This window comes from Agelaius tricolor, unplaced genomic scaffold (genome assembly GCF_023055355.1).
Source record: "Agelaius tricolor isolate 1412-34295 unplaced genomic scaffold, bAgeTri1.0.p SCAF_36, whole genome shotgun sequence".
In the NCBI taxonomy this organism is placed as follows: Eukaryota; Metazoa; Chordata; class Aves; order Passeriformes; family Icteridae; genus Agelaius; species Agelaius tricolor.
The window spans coordinates 3,441,819-3,455,689 of record NW_027269296.1 but is presented as its reverse complement, the minus strand read 5'-3'; the positions used below and the strand labels follow the sequence as shown (position 1 = coordinate 3,455,689).

General features: G+C 48.8%; 1 protein-coding gene across 2 annotated transcripts in view; it reads left to right on the top strand.

Annotated features, from left to right (window-relative positions):
* GRIK3 (glutamate ionotropic receptor kainate type subunit 3) overlaps positions 1-4,777 on the top strand; it is a 131,847-nt gene extending 127,070 nt beyond the window's left edge. The window contains exon 16 of one of the 2 annotated variants that reach the window (XM_071453468.1): positions 1,426-4,777. In XM_071453468.1, the coding sequence (XP_071309569.1) occupies positions 1,426-1,941 (516 nt within the window). In that variant the 3' untranslated portion in view covers positions 1,942-4,777. Of the gene's footprint in view, positions 1-932; positions 1,197-1,425 lie in introns of those variants that run through there. The other variant, XM_071453469.1, reaches the window with a different exon arrangement.
* The last annotated feature ends 9,094 nt before the right edge of the window (positions 4,778-13,871 follow it).

Genomic DNA, 13,871 nt, shown 5'->3' with positions numbered 1-13,871 from the left:
AGAACTGCTTTTATGTCCTTCTCCTGCCCTGGCTGTCCCAGTGCAGTAAGTGGAACGTGCACTTGTGTGCATGACCAGAAATCAAAGCAAGCTGCCCTCATGATGGACTAGACAGAGAAAGGAAAGCTGCCCAGTAGAAGGAGCTCCTCTAAAATCTCTAAATTCCTTAAAGTTTATGTCTCAGCATCATCCCTACTGTCCCCAATAAAATGGGAGAACAGTGGCTGACAGGCTATGGAGCTTTACAGTTCCACACTAACAAACTGCAGGCTTACAAATACCTGGAAATTATAACAGCTAAAATGCTAAGGCATCACCCCCACTATCCTCAGTAAAATGGGAGAACAGTGGCTGACAGGCTATGGAGCTTTATAGTTACACATGAACAAATTGCTGAAAATTATAAGAGCTAAAATGCTAAGGCATCACCTCCACTGTCCCAAATAAAATGGGAGAAGAGTGGCTGACAGGTGCTGTACAGTTCTACACTAACAAAGTGCAGGATTACAAATATCTGAAAATTATAAAAGCTGAAATGCCAAGGCATCACCCCAACTGTCCCCAATAAAATGGGAGAACAGTGGCTGATGGGCTATGGACCTTTACAGTTACACACTAAAAATTTTCAGGATTACAAAAAAAAATATATAAGAGATGAAATGCTAAGGCATCACTCCCACTGTCCCAAATAAAATGGGAGAAGAGTGGCTGAGAGGCGCTTTACAGTTCCACACTAACAAATTGCAGGATGACAAATATCTGAAAAATGTAAGAGCTAAAATGCTAAGGCATCACCCTCACTGTCCCCAATAAAATGGGAGAACAGTGGCTGATGAGCTTTACAGTTCCACGCTAACGAGTGGCAGGATTACAAAAAAAAACCCCAAATTATAAAAGCTGCAATGCTAAGGCATCACCCCCACTGTCCCCAGCGCTCCTTCTGCAGCGCCATGGCCGACGAGATCCGGCTGTCTCTCACCTGCCAGCGCCGGGTCAAGCACAAGCCCCAGCCCCCCGTGATGGTGAAGACGGACGCCGTGATCAACATGCACACCTTCAACGACCGCCGGCTGCCCGGCAAGGACAGCATGACCTGCAACACCGGACTGTCACCTGTGTTCCCCTAGGGAATGGCACTTGGGGGGGGTGGGAGGGAAGGAATGGCGGCAGACACGGCTGGATGCACCCTGAACTAGGGAAGAATGGATTAAAAAACAAGAGAAAAAAAAAAAAAAAAGAAAAAAAAAAAAAAAAAGCCTGGTTTGTTCATTTCGAGAACAAGGCCTTTGCAAGCCAGCTGCATCCATCACCGCAGAGGAGCCAGAACTTCCAAGCACGGACAGTAACGTGGGTCTTGGGGCTTTTTGCGTTTGTTTTGTTACTTTTCATTCCTTTTTTTTTTTTTTTAATGCTTCGATCCTCCAGGCCTCATGGAGTCCAACCACCACCCAGGAGTCTGATGTTTACACACTGCAAACAGGCGGAGGTGAAGCAGAATTGAGCCAACCCCGAGCGGGTGAGGAGGAGCCGCGAGCGTGGCTCCATCAGCACGGCAATAAACAGGAACACTCGGTCAGGTGTGAGCACCTGATCCACACCGACACACACAGCACATTTTTGGAATGGGAGAGGCCCCCGGGAAGCCCCAGGATGGGGGAGGCTGTGCTTGCCCCAGAGCAGCTGGCGGTGGCCCTCAGCTCGCGGCTGTGCTGGCCGCAGCCCCCCGGAGCGGGACAGCCACGTGGCAGCGCGGTGGCACAAGGTGACACAAGTTCCTCAGCAGATCCAGGGCAGCTGACTGGGAAGGGGAAGGTGAGCCTGAAGTGTACCCAAGCTCTGGGCCAGGGAGGGCACGGCGTGGCATGCACAGGACCTCCTGCACCTCCGAGTGACAGCACCCACGCTCCCCAAGCCAAGCTCCAGCCCAGGGTGACACTGTGATCTCCAGGTCCTCAGCTCTGTCTCTGCTCTTCCTGCAAAGCTCAGTCTCTCCTGCAGAGAAGCATGGGAAGCGACCATGTCAACAGGCTCCAGCAGCAGCAGCAGGAGCAGAGCTGCTTCCAAGAGCCAAAAGTACCGATTTCCATGAAATTCAGCAGTGCTGAACTGCAGCTCCACACTGGGAGGGACTGTGGGCCTGGTTTAGGACTAAGTGCTCTCCATGGCATCAAGGACCTGAAAGATGAATCTCAGCCAGAGCTGACCTGGGAGAGGCAGAGCCAAGCCTGGGATCCCTCCTGCTCTGACCAGGAGCTGCCACCCCTCAGGCAGCCTCTCCATGGGATTTAAGCAAACACACACTAAAATGATTTTAGGAAATCTTCCATGAATTGTCTTCTTATTTTCAGGTTGCTTAACCCAGAAGGTTGGTCCTGCAGATGAATTTAGGCAGAATTACCAAAGACCCCTCTGCTGACCTAAGGTAACCCTTGAGTTACTTCCCTTAGCTCCATCCCTGCCAGGGAGCCTGGCAGCCAGTGGGATTCATCCACAAAATTAAACAAATGGAAATTCCTCTGCCCACCATAACCCAGGATGTCACACATGTGATGCAAAGGTGCTTAAAAGCTCTGGTTTAACCACTGGTGGTGGAGAAAACAGCAACAGCCTTCCCCTGCAGGGGAAAGAGGGACAGAGACCCTGCAGGACCCCACCCGTGTGGAGGGCAGGGATGGAGCAGTGCCCAAGCCCTGGGCCATGGGTCAGAGGGTGCTGAGGCCACCACAGCCCTCCTGAGCTGCACAGCCATTCTGGAAAGTTTATCCTCGCCCAAAGGAACAAACCTGACTGATTTTGGATTTTTCCCCACCTCTTCCTCTCCATGCTCAGTTGGGAAGGCTGTCTCCAGCTGAGCAGAATTAGCAGATTAACTCAAGGGGGAAGAGCTGCTCCCCCGCCCTACCATGGAACACAGTTTGTCCTTATTTTGCTTTTTCCATGATGTAAAGAAACAATAGAGTGACCCCAAGCAAAGCCAGGTGATGTGTCATATTTTGACTCAAGTAAAGATATGCAAAGAATTTACATTCATTTTCACCTTTTCACAAAAACCATGAAAAATTAGGGATGAAAGTTGCCAATGCAATGGGCATAGCAGATTCTTACTAGTTTGCTGCACAAATACCTTGAGCAGAGGACAAGCTGAAGTGTGGGGCAGCTTCCCAAAGCTAATGACATGCTTTCTGTATTCCTTTGCAAATCCTTAGGCTTGTCAGAGTAGTAGATTTTATGTTTTCCTTGAGGATTTCTAAGCTCTAAAAAAAAAAAAAGCAGAGATGCAAACAAAGCCTGAAACTGGCTTTAAATGTCCAGAGAGTAAAATACCACAGAAATCAGCATTCATTTTGCTTCTTGGCAGATTTTTTTTAAAAAATAAATAAATATTGCTAATACCACAAACCCCATTTATTTATTGACACCAGCCTGATTTGATTTTACTCACAAATGTAACAGGTGAGCATCTGGAATGACTGGTGTACAAACCCTTTTCCTTCCACCCCTACACCCCTAAACCAGCCACGAACTGCAGCCAAATTCCTGCATCTACCCCATGGCTTTGTGTTGATCGCTCGGAACGCTTGACATCCAACAAGGGAATGTTCTGCAGCACCCAAAAAATGCAGAGGGACCCCAGCTGGTGCAGACCTTTGGCCCTGGCCCCGCTCACTGTGACCTGAGGGGACGTGCAGGATGTCAGCCCCAGCCTTCCTGCGGGACCGGGGGCAGCTCGGCCAGGAGAGCTCCCGGAGCCTCCCCGTGTGCTCCAAAGCCATGTGTGCTCATGCCAGAGGAGGAGCAGCCAGCCCCGTGCCTCACAGCCACGGCCCTGGGGGCTTGGGAAGGGACAGAGCCGATGACAAAGCCTCAAAGCCTTGCCTGAGCACGTCCGTGACCTGGCTGGGACTGGCGACAGCTCAGTCTGAAATCGTCTGACTTCCAACGCTGTTCCTTCCTTCACTTGGAAAACTGAGCAGAAGTACAGAAAAAGCAGGTTTGGGTTATGAAACTGTATCTAAACTGTTGTCACCTCGGCTCACCATCCCCTTACCACTTGCTTTTTCCCTCTAACTCTCCCGTGAGACAGAGCAGGGACAGCCAGCAGCTTCCCCGGGGTGGAATTTCTGTTTGGAGTCGACCAACAGCACGTGTCAGGTGTGGTGTGCAGGGGACAGACCCACAGAGAGATGGAATATGCAAAGGGGAGCCAGCTCTGGGCACCCACTGCTCCGCCTGGGACTGGGCTGGGTGCCAGCACAGAGGCTCTCCAGGAAGGTGACAGCAAAGGGACATTGTGGGTCCTGGTGGCTTCACCCAGTGCTCACCCCAGCACCCAGAGTGCTCGGGGCTGGCAGGGCAGGGGCACCCCCAGGCATTGGCATCACGAGCCCTCTGCTCTGTACCTTACTTTGACATGTTTCTCAAAAAAAAAGAAAATTTAAAAATTTAAAAAAAAAATAAATAAATAAATAAACAGAAAAGAGTGGGAAAAAGGAAAAAATAGTCTCCGTGACATTCAGGGGATTTTCCTTTGTGGACATGCAGAATTTCTATGAATATAGTTTTTTGTAAACATTTTGTAACAATTTTGGTTTCATAGTAACTGTGTTACTTGCTGATCATTCTAGACTGATGTAAATACAATTTCCAAAAAATAAAAAAAAAAAGAAAAAATTCTGATTATTTTCCTTTTTAAGACACTGTGATATATCAAAGTGCACAGTTTGCTGTATGAAGTAATATGGTTTTAAATTTTAAATAAATAATTTCTAGAAAATAATGAAGTTTCTGCCTGTTTATACTCAACATCTCCCTTCCTTCTGGCTCAGATTCTGTCCCAGACTCCCACTGCTTAACAACATCCCAACTTTATCAGCCATAAAGCCAGTGATGATAAAACCAGTTCCCAACTGGACCCAAACACCTGGGAAATGCTGCTGCTCACCAAGGGGGTTGTGGCACATGTGGGGCAGTAGTGATGGTCTCAGGAGAAGAAGGGAAGGTCCCAATTTTGGTGAGAGGGAGGGAAGAGACAATGAGGCTCAGACAGGGCAGTTCTCCCTGCTCTCACAGCATGATATCAGACAGGTAATTAAACCTGGATATTCCATTAAGAGCCATCCACAGGAGCTCTCTCTGCCGTGGTTTGCCTGCAGGCTGCCTCAGCTTTTCATCACAGAGAGGTGCAGGAGCCCCAACAAGGCCTCCAGGTTCATAAAGGCTCTGTTTGCCTCTTCCCTCCCATGTAAGTCAAAAATCTTATTAGCCCCATAAAAGCTGAGAGCACCCTAAAGGCCAGTGTTTATTACTCTAAATCTTTATGGCTCTGCTTTGTTATATCCAGGCAGGGAGGAAAACTCTGTGGTTCCTGGGATGGGAGCGGTGAGTGCAGCTGGAGCTGTGCCCTTTCTACAGAGATAAAACAAACCCCAAAAGTAGAGGCACAGCCCCAGGGGTGGCTCTGGGCTTCAGTGGCACAGCCCACTTTGCACACTGAGAAATGAAGACAACTCCTTCTCATTTTTAAAGCGTTTTTAAGGGTCACCCTCAAAAATCTTTCACATCTCTATTCGCTTGAGCCCCCAGAAAAGCAAAGCTTTGAGGCTGGTGCTGAGGGGGATCAGCAGAGCCAAGCCCAGCCTCACTTTTATGCTCTGAACCCTGATCAATATGCTAAGAACACAGCAAAAAAAAAAAGAAGAAGGGAAAAAGGTAAAAGCAACGGCTGCCTTTGCAAAGCTGCTTCTGCATCACTTAGCATGAGAGACCCTCTGAGGGAATGAAATCCCTTCCCTCGTGCGGGGGGAATGGGAGCTCCCAGCTGCGGGGACAGCAGGGGACAGCAGGGCCAGGAGGGGCTGACCCCGCACGCCAAACCCCCGGCTGCGCCGGGAACACCAGGAATTGTCAACATAAATCGTTATCAGCATTAACGGCAGGCAGCAATTAACCTTGTCAGTCAGCAGCTCACCCTTTAGTGCCCGTGACCCACCGCCTGCAAGCTGCCAATCACCTCCCGATGAATAATGAATGAGACAACAGATTTCACTCATAAAACAGCAGTTCCCTTTCCCTTTAAGCATCAATTAATCCCTCTGGGCAAAATATGGAGAAAATCAGGTAATGGTGAAAGGTGTCTGCCCACCCTCCCACTTCCCAGTCCCAGCCATGCACCTTCAGATATTTTAGATTGTCAGCTCAGCAGAGAATAATTTTTAACCTGGATTTCTTCCAGCAAAATCCCATTTCAAAGCAGTAATTGTACATCTGTGAGCAGGTGTTTTGCTGACCCTGGGTGTCAGTGCTCTGATACATCCCTGTGCCCTCTCACAGGCAGCTGACATGGGCCACCACGACCCCTCTGCGCCCTCTCGCTCTCTATGAGCACCAACTCCTTCCTTCTCCCCAAGCCAAACCACGCAAAATCTCTGCCACTCACTGAGGACTCAGGCAAGTTTGGACCTGAATGTTTTCAGAGGTAAATTACACTCGATCTCCTAAATGGAAATTTGGGGGTGGAACAGAGGGAATGATGGCAGCAGGAAATCCATTGCCTCCTCTAGCGCCTGCCAGAGTGGGTTGGGCAGGACAGTCCCTGCATGTTATAAAAACTGTGTTTGCATCACTATTACAGAGCCCAAACAACCATGGAAATGGGGAGCAGCACCTGCATATAATAACTTTCCATTTAATAACACTCTTGGCTGTCCAGCACCAGGATCTTCCTGAGATTTTCACCAGTGGCATTATCTCATCCCAGCCCAGCTTACTGAGCATGACAGGTTGATCCCAGCTCATGCCACCTCCATCTCTGGCTCCACAGATGAGAAATTGAAGTGACTTGCAGCACAACCATGTTAGGAAAATTAATCCACAAGCACCAGAGGTTTGTGTCCAAAAAGGAGACAGAGGAGTCCTGGAACTTTATTCCAATCAAGGCAGAGGCCATGGGGCATTCCCCTGGGATCTCTCAGATTTTTGAAGGACACAGCCTCCTTTTTATCCCAATTTCCCAGCTGCATTTCCCTTCTCTCTTTCCCCATTTCTGAGGTACTTGAGAGGTTCAGACTTCCCAGAACACCTGATCCCAAAGATTCCCCTCTAATGTACAACCCTCCCTTTTAATTTTTAATTCTTACAGAATTTAGGGGTTTTTATTCCCCAATATTTCTTTCATCTCTCAATGTCTAATTTCATTTCTCAGCAAACCTACCGTTTATTTGTAAAAGCAAATCTCTTTTTCCATTCATCAATCAGTGGAATCCTTCCCATTGTTCCTTTTATCTCCTAGTGCTGGTTTTATCTCCCAGCAGACCCAGAGCTGCTTTGGAAAGACAAATCCACTGTTCCTCTCAGGACTGTGCTGGGAACATCCCGGGGATGCAGCTGCACTGGGGGACAGGGACAGGAACAGGAACAGGGACAGGGACAGGGACGGGGACAAGGACGGGGACAGGGACAGGGGCAGGGACATGGACAGGGACAGGGACAGGGATGGGGACAGGGACAGGGACAGGGATGGGGACAGGGACAGGGACAGGGACAGGGACAGGGACTGGGACAGGGATGGGGATGGGGACAGGGACAGGGACGGGGACAGGGACAGGGACAGGGACAGGGACAGGGACGGGGACGGGGACAGGGACAGGGATGGGGACAGGGACAGGCTCCGCACACCCCAGGGCTGCTCCTCTGCCAGAGCTGGACAGCACCAGCAGCTCCACACATGTGGCCCTGTCTTTCCTTGGGAACCCCAGACATTAAAAACACTAAAAGTGTGTGATCCTGCCCCAAACCAAGAGCTGCCTTCCTGCCACAGCCCCAGGAGCTGCTGGTGGGGAGATGGGGCAGGGCAGAGCTGCAGGGATGGGGCAGGAGCAGAGCAGGAGCAGCGCAGCCTCGGGGACATTTCAGAGCTGAGAGCTCTGAGCAATCTGCAGGGGCAGACAAGGTGCTGACACCTTTTATTTTAAGCAGTATCGATGGTGCTATTTAGCACACTCTAAAGCACGCTGAAAGCATCAGCTTAGTAAATAAGAACTCTTTTGGCAGCGCTGAGGTGACATATGGGCTCTGGATATAACGTGCCTTGAAATGGTTGTCGTAAATTAGCAAAGTGATGTGACACAGGTAACACCTCGGAGCCTGCTCGGGCTCAGGGGAGGAGCAGGTCTGAAGAGGTTCCTTTTCATGGGCTTGAAAGGGAGGCGGGAGGAAGCAGAGCACAGCCCCCAGCAGAAGGGAAAAGGGCACCATTAGAGGAGGGAAGGGGGCACACAACAGAGAACAGGGTCGGAGAATCACTGCAGAAAGCACAAAAACCTGCTGCAGAAAGATTTCAGGCACAGGCCATTCCTGTCTCTCAGGCTTTTTACCCTTCAGCACTGGCTGTCTGATTTTCATCATCCTCCCCTGCTGCCCAGAATCTCTCTCCCTGTTCTCCATGCACGCTGCGTGCTCCCATAATGGCTTTTTTTCCATTAATGTGTTTATCTTGCTCCCTGTGCTTTGTTGGATGCACCATTTGCTGCTTCTTTATGGCAAAGTGTCTGCAGCACCTCGGGAGCCAGTTTTGCTGGGGGAAGTTGAGGCTGGTGCTGACACTGTGTCACTGAAGGGTCGTGAACCATGAAAATTGGCACCATTTTTACAATTCCCATAAGGACAGCACAAGGAAATGTAATTCCCAGCACCCCAGGGCCTACAGCCCACACCACCCCACACTGGGGAGGGTGACCTGCCTGGCATCACTCACCTGTCCCCTCTCAGGACCTGAAACAGGCAAGCCCTGAGCCAGGAAAAAGCCAAATGCTTTCATTTGAACAAAGGGGGAAAGTTTCCACTCGGAGATGTTGTGGAAAGGGAATGAGATTTATTCCAAGTATTTCGGGAATACTGCTCTCCCTTTCTGTGGCCTTGCTAAAACAATTCAGGGAGACATAATTGAAGTGTTTAAGAAGCATCTGTCATTATTAAAACAAAGTTGCTTTGCAATTTTACTATTTCACTGCAGTTTCATTATCTCATGCAAATGAGGCTGCTCTTCCCCTCTGTGGCGGGGCTGGAGGGAGAGGAGCCCCAGTGAGGGAATTTATTACCAGTTCTCACTCTTGAGATTATCAATTGCAAATGAAGGAGCATAAATACATCTCCTTTAGCTGCTTATGCCACATTAAGGAATGTGCTCCAAGCTAATGGCTTTGCCACTCTTGTCTCCTCACAGGAGCAGAGCAGGGGGACACACTCAGCTCCTGTGGCTCACAGCAGTGGTGGAGAGGCTGGAGGAGCCAGGGGCTGCTCAGCAGGTTGTTGCTACAACACTAATCCAAATCCATCCTGCAGATCATGCAGCTACCATAGCTCATACAGGTGGGATAGTTTGTCTTTCAGCAGGAATTCTGGACCCTGATGATCAGCAACACAACCACCCCTCCAGCCCTGCTCACACTCCAGGCTATGTCTGTCCATGCACACCTGTCTAATTTCCAGTTTCCCTTGCTGAACCAGAGCTTCCAGGGCACAGAACTCTGCCCCCAAACCTCCCTGAAGCTGTCCTTGGATGGGGAGGGACCCCCAAGCCATGGAGCAGAAAGAGGCCCTGCTCCCCTCCTGGCTGGACATCAGTGGCAGAGTCCAGCAGCTGCTCAGACCCCGAGCCCCAGGGATCATCACCCAGCAGCCCTGGGGAGGCTGGAGCAAAGAGGGGTGCCTGCAGGAGCACCATCACCCACTCATGGATGCTTCACCAGTGCAGCACAGCTCAGCCAGCACCCACACTCACACCCACAAACCACTGCCCAGCCTCCCCCTGGAGAAGCAGGTGGGGAACTGAGGGTTTTGGGGAAGCTGCCAAAGGCAGGCCCCAGAGACAGCAGAACTGTGATTAGAGCTAAGCAGGAGCCATGAGATTGGTCAGCAGAAAAATTATTTAAAAAGTAGAAAAGTAAGGACAAATAGAACAATGGTCTGCGTATTAACGCTTGGCTAGAATAACTCCCTAAGCTGCAGAAAAGTTCATCTAGTGAGATATTAGGAAGTTCTAAGCTTAATAATGGAGCTCTGTGCATTGTGTTTTAAGGCTTACAAGCAGGTGCTGTATTTGAAATAAGCAAGCATTGTTTAACCAAAGGTACCTGTGCTTATAGTGGTTGGATAGAACTACTGTCAATGTGCTTTTGCTTTGTGGGATTGGTCAAAAAACTCTTACAGGGAGTTGTAACATTGAGTTCTTGGTCTGCTGCCTGGGATGTGAGCTGGTGGCATCTTCCCATTGTCATCACCATGGAATGAGACTGATGGAAAATAAAACAGCTCAAGAGGTGTTCCACAGCAGCCCCATCCTGTTTGTGATTTGTGCAGAGCCCCTGGCTGGTGATAGGGAACAGCCTCTGAGTGCTCCACAGGCCATTCCAGGTGCTCCTGTTGCTGTCACCACAGCTCTGGCAGGGCCTGACTCCTGCAATCCCCGGGGAACACCAGCAAAGGGACAATGACTGAGTGGCCTGGCACAGAGTGCAGCAGGACACTGCCACCAGTGTCACCAGCGTGGGTTTGGCCAGGCTGCCACTGCCCGGGGCCCACTAAGGGGATGCCAGGCTGTCCTTGTTCCGAATCAAGACAACCCCCATGGCAGGCAGGAAATTATGAGGAGGACTCCATTGATATCAGAAGGCTAATTAATTACTTTATTATACTGTATTTTTCTATACTATATTGTACTATATTAATATAATGTAGCAGACATCTTTTATGGAAAATCCTTTCCTTAGGATTGTTCCTCCTGAGAAGCTGAGAGGCCTCAGGAACAAAATGTAACCAATGGTTATCTGCTGCTGTGGAATGCAACAGGTGCATCTGGGATTGGGCTCATGTGGTTGTTTCTAATTAATGGCCAATCACAGTCCAGCTGGCTCGGACAGAGAGCCCGAGCCACAAACCTTTGTTATCATTCCTTTCTATTCTATTCTTAGCCAGCCTTCTGATGAAATCCTTTCTTCTATTCTTTTAGTGTAGTTTTAATATAATATATATCATAAAATAATAAATCAGCCTTCTGAAGCATGGAGTCAGATCCTCATCTCTTCCCTCATCCAAGACCCCTGTGAACGCCATCACACTATATTACACTATTATTACTATATTATATTATATTACATTACATCCAAACTGAATCTGCCAAGCACTCAACTCCACTCACCCTGCACAGAATCTCGTGACTGTCACCAACAGTCCTGACACAGACACACACACCTGGCCCTGACAGGCCAAGGAACCCAAACCCCATCACTGTGGGGGAACAATCTCCACATTGCATTCTGCTTTGGCACAAACACAGGCACAGCAAATGAGATGAGAATTGTTTTTCCTTTCTCTGAGGTTCAGAGAATGTGAAACCCAGAAATGTTCTTGGGAAGAATTGTGCCTTGCTTTTCTCTGTGGAGAGAAATGTGGCAGCAGTCCTTGTCCCCAGCATGGCTGTGGGGTCCCCCCATGTGGTCTCCACCAATGCTGCAATTGCATTTTTTTTCAGAGCATTTCCATCAGAGAGAAACGTGGCTGATCCTGTGCAATCCAAAGCTGGCAGCCTGCACTCAGCCATCCATCAAGAGTGGGTAATTGATGCTATCAAGGGCCAGTTTATTCCAATCCAGCATTCACCACATCCCCCTCCCCTGCCAGAGGGGGAGAAAAACCTTATTATCTACACAAACCCCTAATTCCAACAAATTCGATTACCCAGGCAAATGGAAATAGCACAAACAGAACTGTCTGAGGTTCTGAGGGCTCAATCACCTCTTTGTGGGCTCAGTTATTTATTTCCAACAGGATTTACAGCACGTGGTGGTCTGGGTTAGGGGAAATTTGGACAGAGCAGCCTTTGGCACCTGCTCACCCAAACACAAGCCCTAATTATCCTAAAGCCTTGCTCCAAATGTCCCTTCCAGACTGGCTGCTTGAGGCTTCTCCTCTCGCTCTGATCTCCCAGCTCAGCCACAAAGATGGGGCTGTTCTGTAGGTCTAAAAAACCTAAAGAACAATTAAAATGATCATGAATGTTAAATACAAGATTTGGAAAACTTTTGGGTTAATTCTTACTCCTCTGAGGCTTTTTTTCCCAGGAGGTGCTGGTCACTAGAAAGACCCTGTAAACAAATGCAGTCCTGAATGTTTTCTACCACAGCATGATTGAGGTGGATGCTGCAGAAGTCTCAGAAAATAAAGCTGGAATTTTATTCCCATAAAAATAAAATAAAATAAAGCTGGAATTTTTATTCCAATGAAAGTTGAGGTCTGATGAGACAGTCTGGACCAGCTCACAGATGGACACAGGCCAGGTGACTTCTCTGTAGACAAGGACAAGAACTGAAATTTCAATTTTCACACCCAGGCAAGCAGTCAGGGCACTCCTATGAATTGAGCTCCCAAGCAAGGATGATGGATGAAGTAAACAGCAGAGCTGTGTGGAAAAGGCAATGTTCTTGCTTGGGGAGGAATCACTTTCATTACAAACCCTCCAAAGAAAATTTAAAAACAATCTCAAATTGTTTAGATTTTCTCCAAATGTCGTAGTGAGAGAAGTGCCACTTTCCCTGGCAGGGCTGTGGGGACCCACAGCTCAGTCTCTCAATGCAATCTCCTACCCTAAAAAGACACAAATCCCACAGAAGACTGTGGAAAAGCATCCTGCCAGCCAGCCAGGGCTCAGCACACTGCCTCTGCCCTCTGGCTTCCCCTGCACTCACATTTCCACCTCCCCAGGCTCCCTGCCTGAGCTCCTGCAGTCCCAGCCATCAATCCCAGCCCTCCCAGCCCTTCAGCAGCATCATCTGGAAATGCCCAGCTTATGTTCCACACTGGGATATGCACAAAGCCCCTCCTGGGCCAGTGGCAGTGCTCTAATGAGCCCATCAATAAACCAGAGCAGCTGCTCTGAGAGAATTCAGCTGTTCCAAGATGGAAAAGTTCATTAAGTTTATTGCATGAAATGCTGGACAGGGTTTAGACAGAGGATCACTGCCAGATTATATAAACTCCCAAAGACATGCCAAATGAAGGAAGGGGAGGCAGGACAGGGAGTTTCAAACCATCATTACCCCCAGAGGGAGGGGAATATCCATTTACCTCCAGTTGCTACCAAGAAGCAACAAGTTTGATGAGATTTGTGGAGCCAGTGCTGCTGTTCTTTGGCTGGGTTAGAAGAATAGAGCTTTGAGGGGAGAAGGGCTGGAGTAAAGACTTCTTAAAAGGTCACTTGTGTGGGCAAAGGGACCTCAGAGAGCAGCCTCACAGGGACCATGGCTCTGAAAGTGTTCAGGGAACAATTTAGAGGCTGGAGTTAATTTGCCATAGACATGAAAATACACAAAGTAAAGCAGGACTAGAAAACCAACATAAAGTTACCTCATACCACGGGGATATCAATTAATTACTGACTGCTTTGGGAACTGGGAAGTTTGAAATGTGATGATTTAACAAGCCACACAAAAAGCTTAAATGTTCTCAAGGCGTCGATGAGGGAAGGTTCTACTTCATCTGCTCATAAACACGAGAAACCATACAGAGGATTAATTAGCAGCAATTAGGAATTAATGAGTTCCTCTGCTAATGCTTCAGGAAAGGAATATGTGCATTTAAAGGATCTCAGCCCATAGCTGGGCTGGAGTGGAACAGCCCAAACCACTGTCCCAGGAATAATTCCCATGATCTGCATCAATGCCTCGCTCCTTCAGGAGCCCAGTGAAGCAGGACACACAGTGAGAGATGCTCAATTAAATAAAAAACAAGTGGAAAACTCAGTGGGGAAAGTTGATGCACATTCCAAGCTTCAAGACAGAGCCCAGCATGGAGCTGACCCAGCAGTGGGGAGCAGCCAG